This window comes from Zingiber officinale, chromosome 1A, assembly GCF_018446385.1.
Source record: "Zingiber officinale cultivar Zhangliang chromosome 1A, Zo_v1.1, whole genome shotgun sequence".
Lineage (NCBI taxonomy): Eukaryota > Viridiplantae > Streptophyta > Magnoliopsida > Zingiberales > Zingiberaceae > Zingiber > Zingiber officinale.
Genome location: NC_055987.1, coordinates 117,877,467 through 117,893,973, shown reverse-complemented (window position 1 = coordinate 117,893,973; position 16,507 = coordinate 117,877,467). Strand labels below are relative to the sequence as shown.

The 16,507-nt window shown below is 34.2% G+C and overlaps 2 protein-coding genes across 3 annotated transcripts; one reads left to right on the top strand and one right to left on the bottom strand.

Moving 5' to 3' along the window:
- The first annotated feature begins 241 nt into the window (after positions 1–241).
- On the top strand, positions 242–10,678 carry LOC122029290 (tyrosyl-DNA phosphodiesterase 1-like). The gene is made up of 16 exons (XM_042588222.1): positions 242–453; positions 1,045–1,230; positions 2,756–3,025; positions 3,559–3,702; positions 4,382–4,442; positions 4,590–4,666; positions 4,775–4,976; positions 5,396–5,538; positions 5,913–6,047; positions 7,512–7,661; positions 8,414–8,517; positions 9,168–9,221; positions 9,324–9,414; positions 9,959–10,036; positions 10,128–10,275; positions 10,380–10,678. The coding sequence occupies exons 1-16, from the start codon at positions 439–441 to the stop codon at positions 10,475–10,477; spliced, it is 1,956 nt and encodes a 651-aa protein (XP_042444156.1). The 5' UTR covers positions 242–438; the 3' UTR covers positions 10,478–10,678.
- A 504-nt stretch (positions 10,679–11,182) lies between these two features.
- Positions 11,183–14,589, bottom strand: LOC122029273. 2 transcript variants are annotated; one of them, XM_042588217.1, is made up of 4 exons: positions 14,363–14,589; positions 12,044–12,226; positions 11,587–11,683; positions 11,183–11,497 (listed from the first exon to the last, which is right to left on the bottom strand). In XM_042588217.1, exons 3-4 carry the CDS (start codon positions 11,667–11,669, stop codon positions 11,368–11,370), a joined length of 213 nt encoding a protein of 70 aa, XP_042444151.1. In that variant the 5' UTR covers positions 11,670–11,683; positions 12,044–12,226; positions 14,363–14,589; the 3' UTR covers positions 11,183–11,367. The 2 variants fall into 2 exon arrangements, with proteins under 2 accessions (XP_042444151.1, XP_042444144.1); XM_042588210.1 differs by lacking the exon at positions 12,044–12,226.
- Positions 14,590–16,507: the final 1,918 nt, after the last annotated feature.

Here is a 16,507-nt window from a genome sequence, read left to right as displayed (position 1 = left end):
AGTTAGCTTTTATAACGACCTTGAATTTAGAGATATTTTTGAAATAAAATCATGAAAAAGATGCTGATTTTATTTTATTTTTTTTTAGAAAAAATGTTAAAATGATATTTCTTAATTTGAGAGACTTTTTTTTAAAAAAAAAAACCCTTAAAATTAATTCCTTTTCTTCTCCGTTTCATCTTTCAGAGTAAACAGGATGATCTAAGATAAAAGGCCTTAGTTGACGGTCACTTTCGTACTCTTGGGCCTCCGTGACCTTTTGAAACGCACTGGTTAAGCTCGCCGCTCGCTCCTCGTCGAGCTGGAGCCGGCCGGTTGATGGCGACCTAGGGCTCCTCCTTTGCCAATCCCAGTCGCGGAGGGTGTTCTCTTTCCATCCGGCCTCCGCCGGTTGTTCCCAAACGGATATAAGACCTTTCTTCTCCAACCTCTTCTCTCATGGCGGACTCTCGGGTATTCATAACTCCATCGCAAAACTCCCCGGGACACGTTTCTTTATGCTTTTTTTTTTTTGTTCGATAAACAAGTTAATGCATTTCTTGAAAGCTTGCATGCTTAAGGTTTTTCGCCAATAGATCAAGGAGTCAATCCAGTTTGCTCTCTACTTCCCATGGAATCTTTGTATTTTTATCCTAATCCTTCAGGACCTCGTACTTTCAGTTTATCAATTCACTAACAGTTCATTAAGGATCTGTCATTTGCATTGAACTTATATAATGTCCTAATAATGGTTAGCCAACTTGCATGCTTGTGCACTACTTTTGTTAGTTGGAAGCCAGATCGAAACTGTACATTGCTATGACTTCTGGAATTGGTATTATCATTCATTCTTGGTTTATTTTTTTGTTCTTATAGATGCTTTGTAGATATTCTTGGTCAATGCATCATAATCGGCCAAATCATTTCCAATTAAAATTTCATCTTATCACTAATTATTGTAAATGGGACTTAAGTTACAACTGTAAGATGTACTCTGATTGTTGCTGATCTGCTTCAATGTGTTAATCACAAATAAGTCCTGTAAATAGAGCTTACATGTTTCAGGTGAAGACTGGTATCTTAGTTCCACTTACGAGGAATCTTGTTGCAGACAGTACAATTTCCAATATAGCAATTTTTGAAGGTGATAATGTCATTGGCCGTAGTAATCTCCTTGAGCCTGACAAGCGAGTCAGTCGGAAGCATATTACTTTGCAAGTTTCTGCTGACAGCTCCACCAAAATTGTTGTGGTTTGTATGCACATAGACAATATTCAGATTATCAATAACAATTTTGCGCCTTCTAGTTTTAATGTTATATTGGAGCTGCCAATTATACACATTGTTTATAATGCTTTTATTTTAGCGAAAAGGAGGAAACTTTCTGTGACAGCAAATATAGACTTTGACCTGGAAATCAAGGCCAAGACATTTGATCAATCTTCCAACATCAAAATTTTCTATTGAATTTCTTTCTCTATAGAGATGGAATGTCCTAACCTCCAGAAATATTGAAATAGACTTAACCTGCCCAATAGAAGTTTGGTACATTAGCTATGGTATTATTGACATTACTTAGTTATGTACATACAGATGGTTGAGTTGATCTTAATGATCCTTTGTCACAGGATTTTCAAGTTGTATTGCCTGCCTTAAGCTACAATATGCAGCCATGTTCTTCATCTTATAATGAAGATGACTCTTCTGTTATTGTTCATTCACTTTTTTTATGGTGGTTCAATTGGCATCTGGAGCAATCATTGAATGGCTGAGCCTGGATAGATAAGCAATTGCCTTGTAGAAAATTGATTATTTAGTCTCATTTCTAGCCAGTCATATGAACCTTAAAATATAAGCAATGATAGTTGATGAGCAAGTTACCTCGAGACCAGCCATCAAAAACAGCAATAGTTGGCCACAGTCTTGAGCACAAAGTTACCATACCTGTAGGTTCATAGAACAGTTAGACAGACACGCTTCTTATTTTGCTGATCAAGCAAACATAAGGTACTGCAATGAGTACCATCGATCCTTATATAGGTCCACAGAGTATTTTGACAAAGATATGCCATGTGGCCCCATCTCTGAGCTATCAGGAAACTCCAAATAACTGATGAGCCTTCTCAATAATCAGGACCAAGTGTATCACTAACAAAACTTTATAGTTTTACCTGGTGCCACTGAGGTCTGATTTCCATATCCATGAGTAGGTCTAGACCACTGATTCTATGGGCCATCATATGATTAAATAGGCCTTTTAATCTCTCTAAGTTTCACTTCCGTGAGAAATGATCCTTGCAGCATAGACAATTGTCAAGCTTTTCTATGATATGCTAATAGACTTCAGGCCTATATAGGATTTTATTATGACAAACATCAATACAAAAATCATTGATTATGAAATTACAAACTAGTAGAAACAGTTCTGAGCTGTAATACCGAAGATATAATTTGCCTCCATGTCCTGTTGGCTTTAGTACTTTTATAAGGAATCCTGCATTATTTGGCAAACATCAATACCAAAATCATTGGTTATGAAACTACAAACTAGTAGAAACAGTTCCAAGCTGTGATTTTGAAGGTATAAATTTACCTCCCTGTCCTGTTGACTTTAGTAATGTAATCCTATGTATCTGTGGAAAAGATTCTTATCCGTCATTGCTTGTTTATTTCTTATAAGTTCCATAGGACTTGGTTTTTTTATGATACCTAGGTTAAGGTGTACATTTAAGCTGATTTCTGTCTGTATCAAAATTCAAAATTTTTTGCCCTGCAGGAAGGACCAAATCCAATAATTTTGAGATCTGAAGGTCAAAGAAAGAAGGTCTCTTTTCAAGAGACAGCCAGTCTTATTGATGGTGACATTATTGAGCTGATTCCTGGACATTATCTATACAAGCATGTAAAAGGTGGGGATAAACGTATATTGCCTGAAACAAATTCAGGTCTCTTAAGAAAAGAAAAGAGGCAAAGTGTTGAGGAGGCTTCAGTAAATAAAAGAATTCGACAAGCTGATACTTATGAATCTTTTTCAAGTAATTTGCAGGTTCATACTATATTGCTTTGCATCTCTTACATTGGTAACTTTTTTTATGTTCGAGCCTTCCAGGACAGTCCTGTATTTAGTAAAGGGATAACTGTCTATTATACCACATTCTTTGATATTTCAGAATACTTACACAGTGGTGGCATTGCCTGCCTAACCCTATGAGCAGGAATTTACCCTTTTAACAAAATATCATGATTCAGGGCTAATAAACAATTTTTTTGAGAGAATAAGCTTTCTTGGAGCTTAAAAGTTTAAATAGAGATGATTTGTCTGACTTCTTTAATTGAGGGATGTTTCCAATTAATTTTATTTGTAGGTTGATTGCAATGCTTCTTTTATTTGACATTTATACTTCATCATTATTATTGAACCAACATTTTTTTTTCACTAAACAAAACATATATCATCAGCGTTAATTGTTTCTACTTTGCTCATTCATAATACCTATTGGTTTGATTGCTCAGGAAAATCTCTTGAAAATAGTTAATTGATTGTTGTTAGGATAATTGATCCTCATCTCAGTGACACAGGTATTTACATCATGTGATGAGGAGGCGATTCGACATTATAGAGTCACAACAAAGACACTACCTTCAACATTCCGGCTCATGCAAGTACAATGCCTTCCAGCATGGGCAAATACCTCATCAATTACCATTGGAGATGTCATAGAGGTACAATTTATTGATTTTTTTTCTTCTATTATCTTGGACATATTTGCTCTAACATCTGTTCTGCTTTTTTATATTCATGTAACGAAAATGCTAGGCTTTAAGTTGACAGTAGTTTGGTGTGAGACATTAATGTGGTCTATTATTTTATTTTCTAGATTCTTTATTTTGACACAGACATAATATGAGAAGAGAACTAGAGAGAAGGATATCAGAGGAATCCATCACATGAATATGTTTGAAAAAATAACTCCTTATTTTATTTTTGAATTTCAAATACTTTTTGTGATCTATGGAGATATCATAATTGAAGAAAATCACTGACAAAAATCTTGAAAGTAATTGATGCATATTAGTTGGTGCTGGAAATAGAACAACAATCATGAATTTATAAAGGTGCACAGTTAAATGGATGTCTAAAACTCTGACCAAAAAGAGAACTTCGATAATTAGATGAGATGAATATATATGTATTGTAATAGATATTACCAATTTGTAAAGTTTGCAATTTCAAACATCAAAATGCATGACATGCTACTTTTGTTAGATTTTACATAACTGTATGATTATTTATTTTTTTGTCTTAAGCTAGCATGCTTTCATTGAGTCAAAAGGAATACTTCTTATATTATATGTAAGGTTACATAAAGAGTTTAACCTTGTGGTGTTCAATACTTTGCAGCGGAATGCACTTGTTGCTATTCTTTCAAATTACATGGTGGACATAGATTGGTTGGTATCTGGTATCTTCTGGAACTCTAGTTGCCTGAATTTATTTGCTTCTCATTGAATATATTGTCTCTTGCTCTATGGTTTGTTAACATAAACATGCTTAGCCAAGCATTTATAAAATTGTTTACAAAATGGTAATTATATTTTCTTATGCTTAGCATGCCCAAATTTGAGGAAGATCCCTCATGTCCTTGTTGTGCATGGTGAAAGTGATGGTTCAGAGGACCATTTTAAGGTATATGTATGTATGATGTATATATATCCTGGCTATAGTGGTTATGCATTATTGTTTCAGATCTTGATTTCATGCATAATTGATATCTGTTAATGTCTGGTACAACAGAAGGTCAAACTTGCTAATTGGGTCTTTCATAAACCTTCACTTCCTATTGCATATGGAACACACCATTCAAAAGCTATGCTTCTTGTATATCCCAAAGGAGTGCGTGTTGTTGTGCACACTGCAAATTTGATCCATGTTGATTGGAATAACAAAACCCAGGGCTTATGGATGCAAGACTTCCCTTGGAAGGGCAACGGTCAGTGCATGGATATGAGGTTATTATCTCAAAGCACTTAATACAGTAGTGATGGCTGTTTGCTAATGGTAATAATTTGTAAGTTCTTTCATGTGGTGATGTATGTTACTTGGAAATTCTTGAAATGACCTTGTCCCCATGAAAGACTGATAAAAGACAGATGTGCAGTTTAGCAATTTTTTCTTTTGCTCCATAACCTTCATATAAGCTCAACTATTCCTAGTGTTGTTACATTTCCAATATGCTTCGATCTTAGGATTTTATGCAGTGGTTTTCCTTTTTATGGTTTTGTCAGAGTTTATGATACTCTAAAGTGGTATTTTCAAGCTTAAATGGTTCCTAGATTGGTTAAGTAAAATTGGGATGCCTATCATAAATTATGCTGCCTCTGGCAGTAGTAAGATTAAGTAATGTGCTTTGTTCAGCTTTAAAAAAAACAATGAAATCTAACTTGATTGCCTTTGGAACAAACTTTCAGTTGCCTGAATTTACTGCCAAGCTACCCACAATCGGAAATGTCAACATCAATGCTTCTTTCTTTAAGAAGTTCGACTATAGCAGCGCAATGGTATTTTCTTATCCTTTTGTCCATGGCTTTAACGGTTCTGATTGATTTTTTGTCTGTACGCTTAGTTTGATTAGTGAAATTACATTATGCAGTTCAACGCACATTATGTTCTGTTATTGTTATTGTATTGTAATTAGATTTATTTTATTTTTTTATTTCCTCAGTTTGATTTCTTCCTTCTCCTAGAACCCTATCACCTCTTATTTGAAGAGTAATTATAAAGAAATAAGGTGACATGAACAATACTTTTTCTGGCAATTTCTGTTTAAATCTTAAATAGGTTTTTGGCCTTTTTCTGCATACATTTGCCTTTCTATGTATTAACAATGCAGTACTGTAATTTTTATATTTAGCTTCATTTGTTATATGAACAGGTTAGGTTAATTGCCTCAGTTCCTGGATATCATACAGCTTCCAATTTGAAGAAGTGGGGGCATATGAAGTTGCGGAGTGTTCTTGAAAACTGTGTATTTGACAAAGAATTTTGTAAATCCCCTCTTGTATATCAGGTGATAATAATTTTTCTTTCTAGCTTTAGTTGATGTATTTTGTTAAATGCTTTTTTTAAGGACTATGTTTGCTTCTGTTAGTTAATAGGCATGCTATGTTAATTGACTATTTTGTTCTTGTTGCAATGGTGATACTTTTTGGACATATATTTTTGTCAATAACTGATAAACCATGTCAAATCTTGTAGGTTAAAATTTTGACATTCAAGTGGAATATAACATCTTTACTTTGTAAATTTGAGATATTTGTAAACAACCCACCAGATTTACTAAAACATCATGATTAGATAAGTTTTTTCTTTATTGTGTGACATCCTAGCCATGCCCCATGTATTTGATAACAATTGCATTTATAGTCCGAATTTTTCTAACTGATAGAAACATTGGAATGTGATTACCAGATGCTGATTACTAAACCTGGACTACAGTTTGCCTTGGTGTATCAATAGATGTAATTTTTATACCGGTTAATGTTCAGTGGTGGAAGTAAATGTAACCAGTATAGATTGGTAGAAATGCCCTCTCCAGCTTGTCGTTGTGTAGCAGATGTAACTTTTATACTGGTTGGATGTTCAATGTTGGAAAGTTTGGTTCAATTAAATGTAACCAGTATAGGTTGGTAGGGTACTGTCTCCAGTTCAATTTGAACCCACATATCTAGTTCCAGGCAAAGAGTTGGATCAAAAGCCCAATTTTTTGGAAGAATTAGATCGACTTTATTTTGTTGTAATCCCAACTGAACCTAACCAATTAAAAAATTGAACCGAACCAAACTTTTCAGTTATTTTTTCTGTTAAACCGAAGAATTGGTGCCACATTAGGTTGAAGTAAATGTATCCTTTCAACACTGCTTGTGCTAAATTTAGTGCATTACTCAGTATCCGGCTGCATTTGTATATTAAATTTGGTGTATAGTGGTTAAATTTGGTGTATAGTGGAAAACAATTACAGATGTCATAATTGTAGCATCATCTTTTTTTGTGCCAATACAATGCTTCGCCTCCCCTGTATTCAGAGGTTTAATTATTTTCTCTTGTAAGCTTGGGTTTAATTGATTTAAAGATATGTTGTATTTGAATGATTAGGCCAACAAGGCCATCCTAATTGAGTTGCATTCATCATTAATCAGAATGTCATGCATGTTGTTATTTTGATCATGTATTTTGTTTTGTCATTATCTGTGTAGAACTGTATATTGTTTTTTTTTTAAAAAGAAAAGAACTCAATGAAAGTCCTGCCTACAACAAGCTATATTAAATCATATTAACGATGCCATGAACCAGCAGTGTCTCCAGTATGATAGTCTAAAAAACCATGCATGGACTCATGATGCAAGAAGAAATCCTTGTGTCCTCTTCCATTCCTATTACTTTTTTTTATATCTTCGATCATTTATCCTAATCAGAAATCCTTGTGGGATTTCTGATGAACGAGGGAAATATGATGTCTCATTGTTCATTGCAGTTTTCCTCCCTTGGTTCTCTGGATGAAAAATGGATATCTGAGCTGGCAGTCTCCATGTCATCAGGCGTTTCTAGTGATAAATCTCCACTGGGCATTGGAAAACCTCTCATAATCTGGCCAACGGTTGAGGATGTTAGATGCTCTATCGAGGTATTGCTACTAAAGCCTATAGGAATATATGTTTCTTTGATACCATGTACTTTATTTCTCCATCATGGTTAATTCTAATGTTCCACAACAAGCACCCTGGCTTTTTATGGGGAGAAATTATAGATAATTCCATTTCTGAATTGTAGCATTTGGCAGTTTCCATTATCCTTATATGTTTATAATCACTCATACAATGAAAGATATCAAAGAACTATTTTCTAGTGAACACTTTTATATTAAGAATGTTAGGATCTAGACCTTAGATCAGAGCGTCATTTACAATTAGCTATTCCATTTGTGTAAGGGCAAAGCTTCTACACAATCCCATTTTTTTGCTGGAAATAAAAATATATTACCAAACTAACAAACACATGGAAAATTAGGATTCCAAAAAATCCAAGATATCAGATGTAACATGTGCTTTATATTTTTTTGATGAAAGCAGCATGTGCTTTATAGCTCATGGAGATGAAGTCCTTAATTACTCATGTGGAGGCCCTACTTTTGTGAGGATTTCAAAATGCTCTGTTTACATTAAACTGAAACTAGCCATTAGCTAAATAGATCTGAAGCTAAAATTAAGCATAGATAGGGTTGTTTTTTTACTTTTAATAAATACATGATTCAATCAGGATTAATTTGTTAATTTATTGTTGTTTCATAAATCCAAGTGCTTTGTACTTATTAATTTTGGCTATTGATTAGTTCAAACATCATTTATATGGTTCTTGAATATTGATCTCCATGTCCAGGGTTATGCAGCTGGCAATGCAATTCCAAGCCCGCAAAAGAATGTAGAGAAAGCTTTTCTCAGAAAATATTGGGCAAGGTGGAAAGCTAATCATGTAGGCCGCTGGTGTGTCCATTATTCACTCTGGACTTTGTCATTTTGAATCAAAATATATATAAATGAAATATTTTCTACGACTGTAGGTGATAAAAAGGTGTCCATTATACATAATAGTGCATTGAGGCATCACCTGGCTATTTGGGAAATTGCTAGATAGAATATATAAAAATTACATGTAGTGAACTAGTCTAAACTAAGGAATGCTAATTCTATTGGATGTCGTATTCACAAGAATGCCACTTCTGTTAAAGACTCTGAATTAATATGCACAAATAGAATAGGCTGAAGAGATGTATAGAAAGAAATCTAAGTGTCTGATATATTCTGCACTCAAGATCCATTTTGCGCTATAGAAGAACTGCAATGATCATTTATCTCATCTAATCCTTGAAACAGTATATTATACTCAAACAGGACTGAGGATTTTTTTTTTTTTTTTTGAACTTCTTTTGGCACTTGGTGGCTTTACTAACATTATGTAAACAAAATTGGGGTGGAAAAGTGATCAAGTCATTAATATCCTGCATTGCATCATTCTGAATGGCATGTTTTTTCACGTCACTAACAAGCATGTACATTTACTCTGTATAAACTTTATGGTATATCATTTCAGTAATGTGATTTTTACCTTATCTGCATATACTTTGCTGGAACAGTCATGCAATGCCACACATAAAAACATATGCTCGGTACAATGCTCAAAATCTTGCGTAAGCATCACAAAACCATACACATTTAGTCATGTCTTGTCTGTTACCATTTTATCCTTAAGATATACTTCGATTATATGTTGCTTTAAAACCTTGCGACAGATGGTTTCTTCTTACTTCAGCAAATCTAAGCAAAGCTGCTTGGGGTGCATTACAGAAGAACAATTCTCAGCTTATGATACGTTCGTATGAGGTGAACTCCTCGTATACTTTGATGATATCATCTGATAATAAAGTCATGCACATGATCAAATAAGTTTCTTGGGGATTACTTCATTATGTTCCTTCTAACTAGCAACCATCTCTTCTTGTGGTGGTAAAAAAGCATAGTTACATGATAACACTCAACACGAAGTTGCTTGATTATGTGATTATGTCCATCATCAAAAGACCATAGAAATGCTCAATAGTTTTTTTTTTGTCAATTCAACATTTTGTTGAACTTCATAATAGGAGCTAAACTGCCAGAGTTATTCATTTTTTTTTTTTTAAAAAGGAACTAATTTCACTAAGAGATTTAAGGTAAGCAAATTTGTAACTGCTAGTAAATATATTTTGCTCTTCAACCTCTACCTGCCTTTGCCAGCTAAAATTTGGCACTCAATCTTGTAAGAAAGCGGTAAGTGGTATTAAACTTGTTTTTCCCTGCATGAAAAAAAAAAAAAAAAATCAAAAGGCAGGTTCTTGTTTCACATTTCCCCCTTATAACGTCTTTATGTGTTTGTCTCTATTTTCAGTTGGGAGTTCTGTTCTTGCCTTCTTCAAAGGCCAATGAGAAAGTTTTTTCTTGTACGGATGACCATGTACTGCAACAGGTAATTCTATCTCGCTAGATGAGAAATATAGTGGTTCGTTACAATTCTTTGAACAAACATCAATTTTATCATAAATCTGTCTATTGTACAGGAGAATTCCAGCTCAGGTTATATGACTGGTGGAGGAAGCGTAAGGTTGGCAACCTTATGCTGGAAAGGAAACAATCCAAACGAATCCTCCAAAGTGATCCAGCTACCCGTTCCATATCAACTCCCACCTCAACCATACGACTCCTCAGGTCAGGAAGTTATTTGCTGCCCCATTTATGGTTTCCTATCTTTTCCATAAAAATGATAACAATCGATGACGAACAAACTTATGCTCTTCCTTGTTTCCAAGCAGACGAGCCATGGTCGTGGGACAGGCGATATACAAAAAAGGATGCCTACGGGCAAGTATGGCCACGCCGTGTTCACCTGCATGTGGATCAAGATGGTTGATCCAACTGGAATCGAAAGCAGAGTCGAAAATTTTCAAGTGTAGTGGTAATATTAAAGCAGAGGTTTTCAGTTTATATTGATGCCTTTTCATTGTAAATAATCATGTATTGTGTTCGCTTAGAATCTATTAGTTAAAAACCAAAATCATACTAATTATAATTGTTAGACAATCATTAATTCATTTCACTATGATGTTTGAAATGGGCCTTGATTTCCCTGGGGTAGAGTTGAGTTGGTTAGTACGAAACAAAGTTATTATTATAAGGTAAGTGTTCAAATCTTGACAAAGTTAAAAAAAAAAAAAACCTTTTGACCGTATGAAATTGTTGGATAGTGAATTCTATCTTTTGCTACCATTGAAATAGACCGGGAAAAGTGTTGAAAATTATAGACTTTTAAGACCCATTTTATTCTCTATTTTAACAAATAAAAAAATAATTATGCATGCTTACCGTCGCACTCATGAATCCTCTGGTGTTTACATATGTGATCCTTTGAGCCCAAACTGAAACTTGTAGTTTTACGAAACCAAGGATGTTTCGATTTTTGAAATGTGAAAGTGGAAGATAGATATCCTAGAGGAAGAAAAAAAAACATAGTAAACTAAAACGTCGTTGTGCAAATATGCCTTAAATTCAATATTAATATCCCAACAAAGAAGCAACAAAGGTGCATCGGATCTACTGCAAAATCCTGAACACAATGTACTTGCAATGGTTTGTGATTTAAGAGTTCCTGGTACAGGACGGTTACTGATGTAAACTTGACCACCAGTTTGGCAATTTATAGACATAATAAAATGACAAGAATAAGAGGAGTTTTTTGGGGGGAATTGTTCCTAACAAAACATGTTCTTTGGGTACAGCAGGATATTGTGGAAATAAATTGAGTCATTTTTTGACATATGTAGAATTGTCGGGCCCGATGTCACGAGAGCCAGTATTTATATATGGTCCTCGGAAGTTAGCCTGAGGTGGCAGCGGCTTTGAGTGGTCAATTATGGGTCTATTCTTCGATTTCCTTCAAGAAGCAAACTTGTCTTAGAAAACAACCATAAAGATCGAAGAGAATTGGAAGGACATTTTATCAACAAATAAGATTTAACTTACACAAAGAAGAAAGGAAATGCTAGGCCAGCTCCAGCAAACGCCAACAGAGCACTTGCAACTGCCACATTACGTATCCGAGACATCTAATGGATCCTATCTGGAAAGAAAAACAATAGTATATGATTGTGACAAGCAGATGGCAGCATCAATAACATAATGGTCATAATTGAGAGAGACATAGAAAAGCTCTTTCTCTAGGAAAGAAAAAGTGGCATTGTTTCCTTAATTCACATTGAAGCATATGTCAAAGAACCAGCATGAAGTTTTACCAAGCATTTCAGAACCCAAGTTGACAAAGGGGCACATCTCTAATTACGTTGAAATTAATCTTCCATCAAAACATCTCTAATGCGGTAAGAAATCTTTTGATGGAGGATTAATTTCAAAGTCGCCAGAGATGTTTCCCTCATTCATTTGCCCTGACCCAAATTATAATTGCAAATTGGCGATCGCTGACCTTCCAAATGAATCAGTTCCACATCTCTTCATAGTTCAATGCCCCACAGATCTTTGTATCCTTTGGAGAGTCACTGATAAGGTAATTTCTCTAAACTCTCCCGTGCTACTCTTTAACCATCGTCAAATGCTCAGATATTTTCTTGTCAAGGTGATTGAATCTTCTGCTAATATTCATGATACCCTGAGGGCTCAATTTGCATCTCATTAGTAGACTAGATTTTAATCAAGGAGAGATTTTGAGTAAAATAAAGTATTTTTTTTTCTTGGAAATACTAGCAACGAGAGTGGTAGAAACCTTATTTTCCTTAGGGTTTTTTGTGAGAACTGTGATGATCATTTTTTCTAAGATTCTTGTTCTGTAATCAACTTTGCTGCATTTTAAGTTTTATGAACTACTATTTAGAATGCCATAAATTAGAAGAAAGTGGGAAGAATTTCTGCTTCTAATTTTGATACATAGGTTGTGCCATAATCTAAGGCATTGTTATAGGGTAAAAAACAAAAATCCCTCTGAGGAAGAAGTCAGGGAATCTTGTTCTTTTGTTAGTTTATGAAAGAGATTGGATTAGTTATTTACTATACCTTCTCGTCACTGTGTTTTGCTATTAGTTCTTCTATTTTTCTCTAGCATATTTTTATCTCTAAAAAAATTCTCCATTGTAGTTTCAGTAAGACTGACAACAAATATTTGTCTATTTAATTGCTTGTAGCTGTTTCTCTCTATTCTAGTTGTTTAGCTGCTTTCTAATTACTATATTACTGGCAGCTGGGTACACTTTTTCTGAAAATCAGTTAGGGTTGAGCAACTTTGTAAGATTTCAGATTAGTTCAGGACGATCATGTCTTATTCCACATTGATTCTGCCTAAACTTTGTTTGAATCCCAGCATCTTCCCAAAATTCAGATTGCTCAAGTTCGAAAACATCTTATTAAATGATCAAACAATTTGCGGCAAAGACCAGCATTTATCTTGTAGAATCTTTCTGGATAAAATGATCCATTGGAGTAATACTGTTTTTTTTTTTTTCTGGTTTCCATCTGGTTTTGCTAAAAAAAAAGGAAGCTTGAAGCCTCACTTTGTAAATAAACAACTAGAAAAATGGCAGTGTAAAACCTCACTTGAGAATAAACAACTAACAAGGATAGCAGATTAGTAGATTTTACCATTATCTTGATCTGGAATTTATTCATGTAAGTTTGTATTTTTTTTCCTTGCATGTATGTTACTTTAAGTCTCTTAGCTTCCATCCGTTCAACCTCTAACACATCAAGTATATCCCACTTATTAAAATAAATCATTGATCTAGGTAAGTAGAATTTGTCATTTTCCTTGTCATCTCTCCATATGCCAAAAGTTATCAGCTTCTAATTTTAGCCATTCTGGATCTTAATGATGTTGAAAAGCCAACTATTGATTTCTGCAAATTGAAAAAACTAAGGAGAACATTACCTATTCGGCAAGCCAGCAATTTTACATTATAAACTACATTTCACCTTCCTAAATTAATTCCTGGTTTTTTTTGGAGATTTTCCACATTCATCTTAGCTTGAGTTCGACAAATATCAGAACCAAGATCATGCTAGGTTCTCTTTATCTATGCTTATTGAGTGATTTTGACCAACATTGGAGCGAGCAATTTTAACCAAGAAATGCAAGTTTGTGGAATTTTTCTTCTAAATGGATGAAGTTTTAGCTCCCTATCATTGATTTGCCCATCAGCTCCACCAAGTAACTATAATTTTCTCTTCAGAAGTAATCACTTGCATGCTTTGACACTGTTAATCTCATCATTAAATGGATTAGTTTGCCACAAAAGTATGCTCAACGTTTTGGTTCATTGAGAGACTCATAAACCTTGGGGGTTTTCACACATTCAAGTTTTCACAGTGTTCATACTCCTACATCTCCTGGATTTATAGTGGAATGTGATTAGCTAACTTATCTTTAATCATGTATCTCTCCGTGATTCAAGCATCTTTCTTATCTAATGTGTTCCCCATCCAGTTAACGTTTAGGTGTGATTGTTGTGGACATGTGATTTCAGTAATATCTTCAGGGAACCTAAATGGTGTTTAGGTTGAAAACCTTGCTGCAATCCCATCTATGGTGAAGCCAAGTAGTGTTGCTGGTTTAACAGAATTGCAATTCATTAAGCAGAGTAGTTTTACGAGAAGAGCATTGTAATATGATGATCTATTTTTATCGATTATCAAATTAGACAGCTAAAAAATTGTGTAATTGACTGTGCGAAGAACATACAACATTGAAAAACACCGAAAAAAAAGAACATGAAGAGACAGAAATTAAAAAACTTACCGGATCGCAGAAAGAGATGTTGCTCCGCGAAAGATTGAAAGAGGAAGGCAACCAGGGGGGTTTCTTGCAGCTACTCGTCAATTTGGGGAGAAGATTTCTGCGAGCAAAAGAGAGAGGTGGAAACCAGAATCGCACAGCAGTGGGAAAATAAATTTAGGGTTTGGTTGCTTCCTCTAAGCGAGCGAACCGGCGTCCTCCTCACCTTCGCTTCTCGGGCCATTGGCCTGGTGGCCATGGTTCTTTTGCGAATAAGCCCCTCTTAAAATTTTGGAGGAGAACCAAACTTTCGTTCTAAAATTGAGGGGCATTTCGGAAAAACATTTAAGGGGAATTTTAATAAATTTTGAAAAAATTTAAGTACAACATAAAATCGGTCTCAATTTTCCATTGATATATTATTATTTTAATTTTTGATTGAATTAATTTTATTGATCTATTTGTTCAATTTTTATTAAAAAAATTAGTCAGTTAAAGACTATTTCGATTTAACGATTATTATCGTCTCTAAAAAAGGATAAATTTGATGTTAAAATGTTTAAATTTTTTTTATTTGGTTATCAAAGAAATCTGATAAATTACTATGGTGTACCATAATAATGTTGATTTTAAAATTTATGCAACATCAAAATGGTGTTAATTTTTTAGCACTATAGTGATGTAAATTTTTGAAATCAGTACCATTGTCATGATATAGTAATACAATGATTGATGAAAGAGGTAAAATAAAAAATGATGTTTGGTTAGTTAAATCGGAATGGGAATGAGTATCATAGTATTATGGAATGGGAATGGGTTTGAGCTTGGGTATCATTCTTAAAAATGATGTTTGGTTAGTTAAATATTTTCAATCGGAATGAAACTAAATTTCCTTTTTTACCCTTACAAGAAAATAAGAGAAAAAAATTAGATGGGAGAGAAAGTTGATTGTGGGAGAAAAAGTTGAATGTGAGAAAAACATATGATGAGAGAAAATGATGAGAGAGAAAGTGTGTTGGGGAAAAAATGAAGAGAGAGAAAGTATGATCAGAGAAAATGAGGAGAGAGTGCATGATAGAATAGATTGAGAAGAGAAAAAGTATGATGAGAGAGAAAGAGTGATGGGAAAAAATGAACAGAGAGAAAGTATTATGAGAGAAAATGAAAGAGTGAGGAGAGAGAAAGTGGGTTGAGAGAGAAAGAGTGATGGAAAAAATGAAGAGAGAGAAAGTATGATGAGAGAAAATGAGAGACTGAGGAGAGAGAAAATATGCTGAGAGAGAAAGAGTGATAGAAAAAATGAAGAGAGAGAAAGTATTATGAGAGAAAATGAACAAGTGAGGAGAGAGAAAGTATGATGAGAGAGAAAGTGGGTTGAGAGAGAAAGAATGATGGGGAAAATGAAGAGAGAGAAAGTGTGATGAGAGAAATACGAGACTAGGAGAGAGAAAATATGATGAGAGAAAAAGTGTGCTTAGAGAAAAAGTGTGATTAGAGAAAATAAAGAGAGAGTGTGTGATGAGAGAGAATAAAGAGAGAGAAAGTGTGATGAGAGAAAATGAGGAGAGAGAGTATGATGAGAGAGTTTGAGGAGAGAGAAAGTATAAATAAAAAATGTGTAATGGGAGAGAAAGTGTGATAGAAGAGAATGAAGAGAGAGAAAATAAGGAGAGAGAGTATATGATGAGATAGAATATAGAGAGAAAATGAGGAGAGAGAAAGTATTTTGAGAGAGAAAATGTGATGATAAAATAAGGAGAGAGAAAATATGATGAGAGAGTGTGTGAAATTAAAAAAAAATTGAACAAATATACTAAGGGTATTTTTGTCTAAAACTTAATTCACAATCCTATTCCATCAAAACCCAAGGGAGGGGGTGAGTTTCATCCATACCCAAATTTTTAGGTTTCATTCCAAAATCTTGATTCCATTCCTATTAACCAAATACAAGGATTGGGAATGAATCCATTCCCGCATTCCCAAACCCATAAACCAAACGCCACCTAAATACATTGGTTGAACATTCTAAAAATTCGATGCTCTGTTAACAATTCCACAAATATAAGTGACCATTTAGTAAATTGTCATATTTTTTTAATTATTTTTTTCTTTTATCAATCATTTGACAATCAAAGCATCTGACATGATATTTTATGGTACACGTTGAGG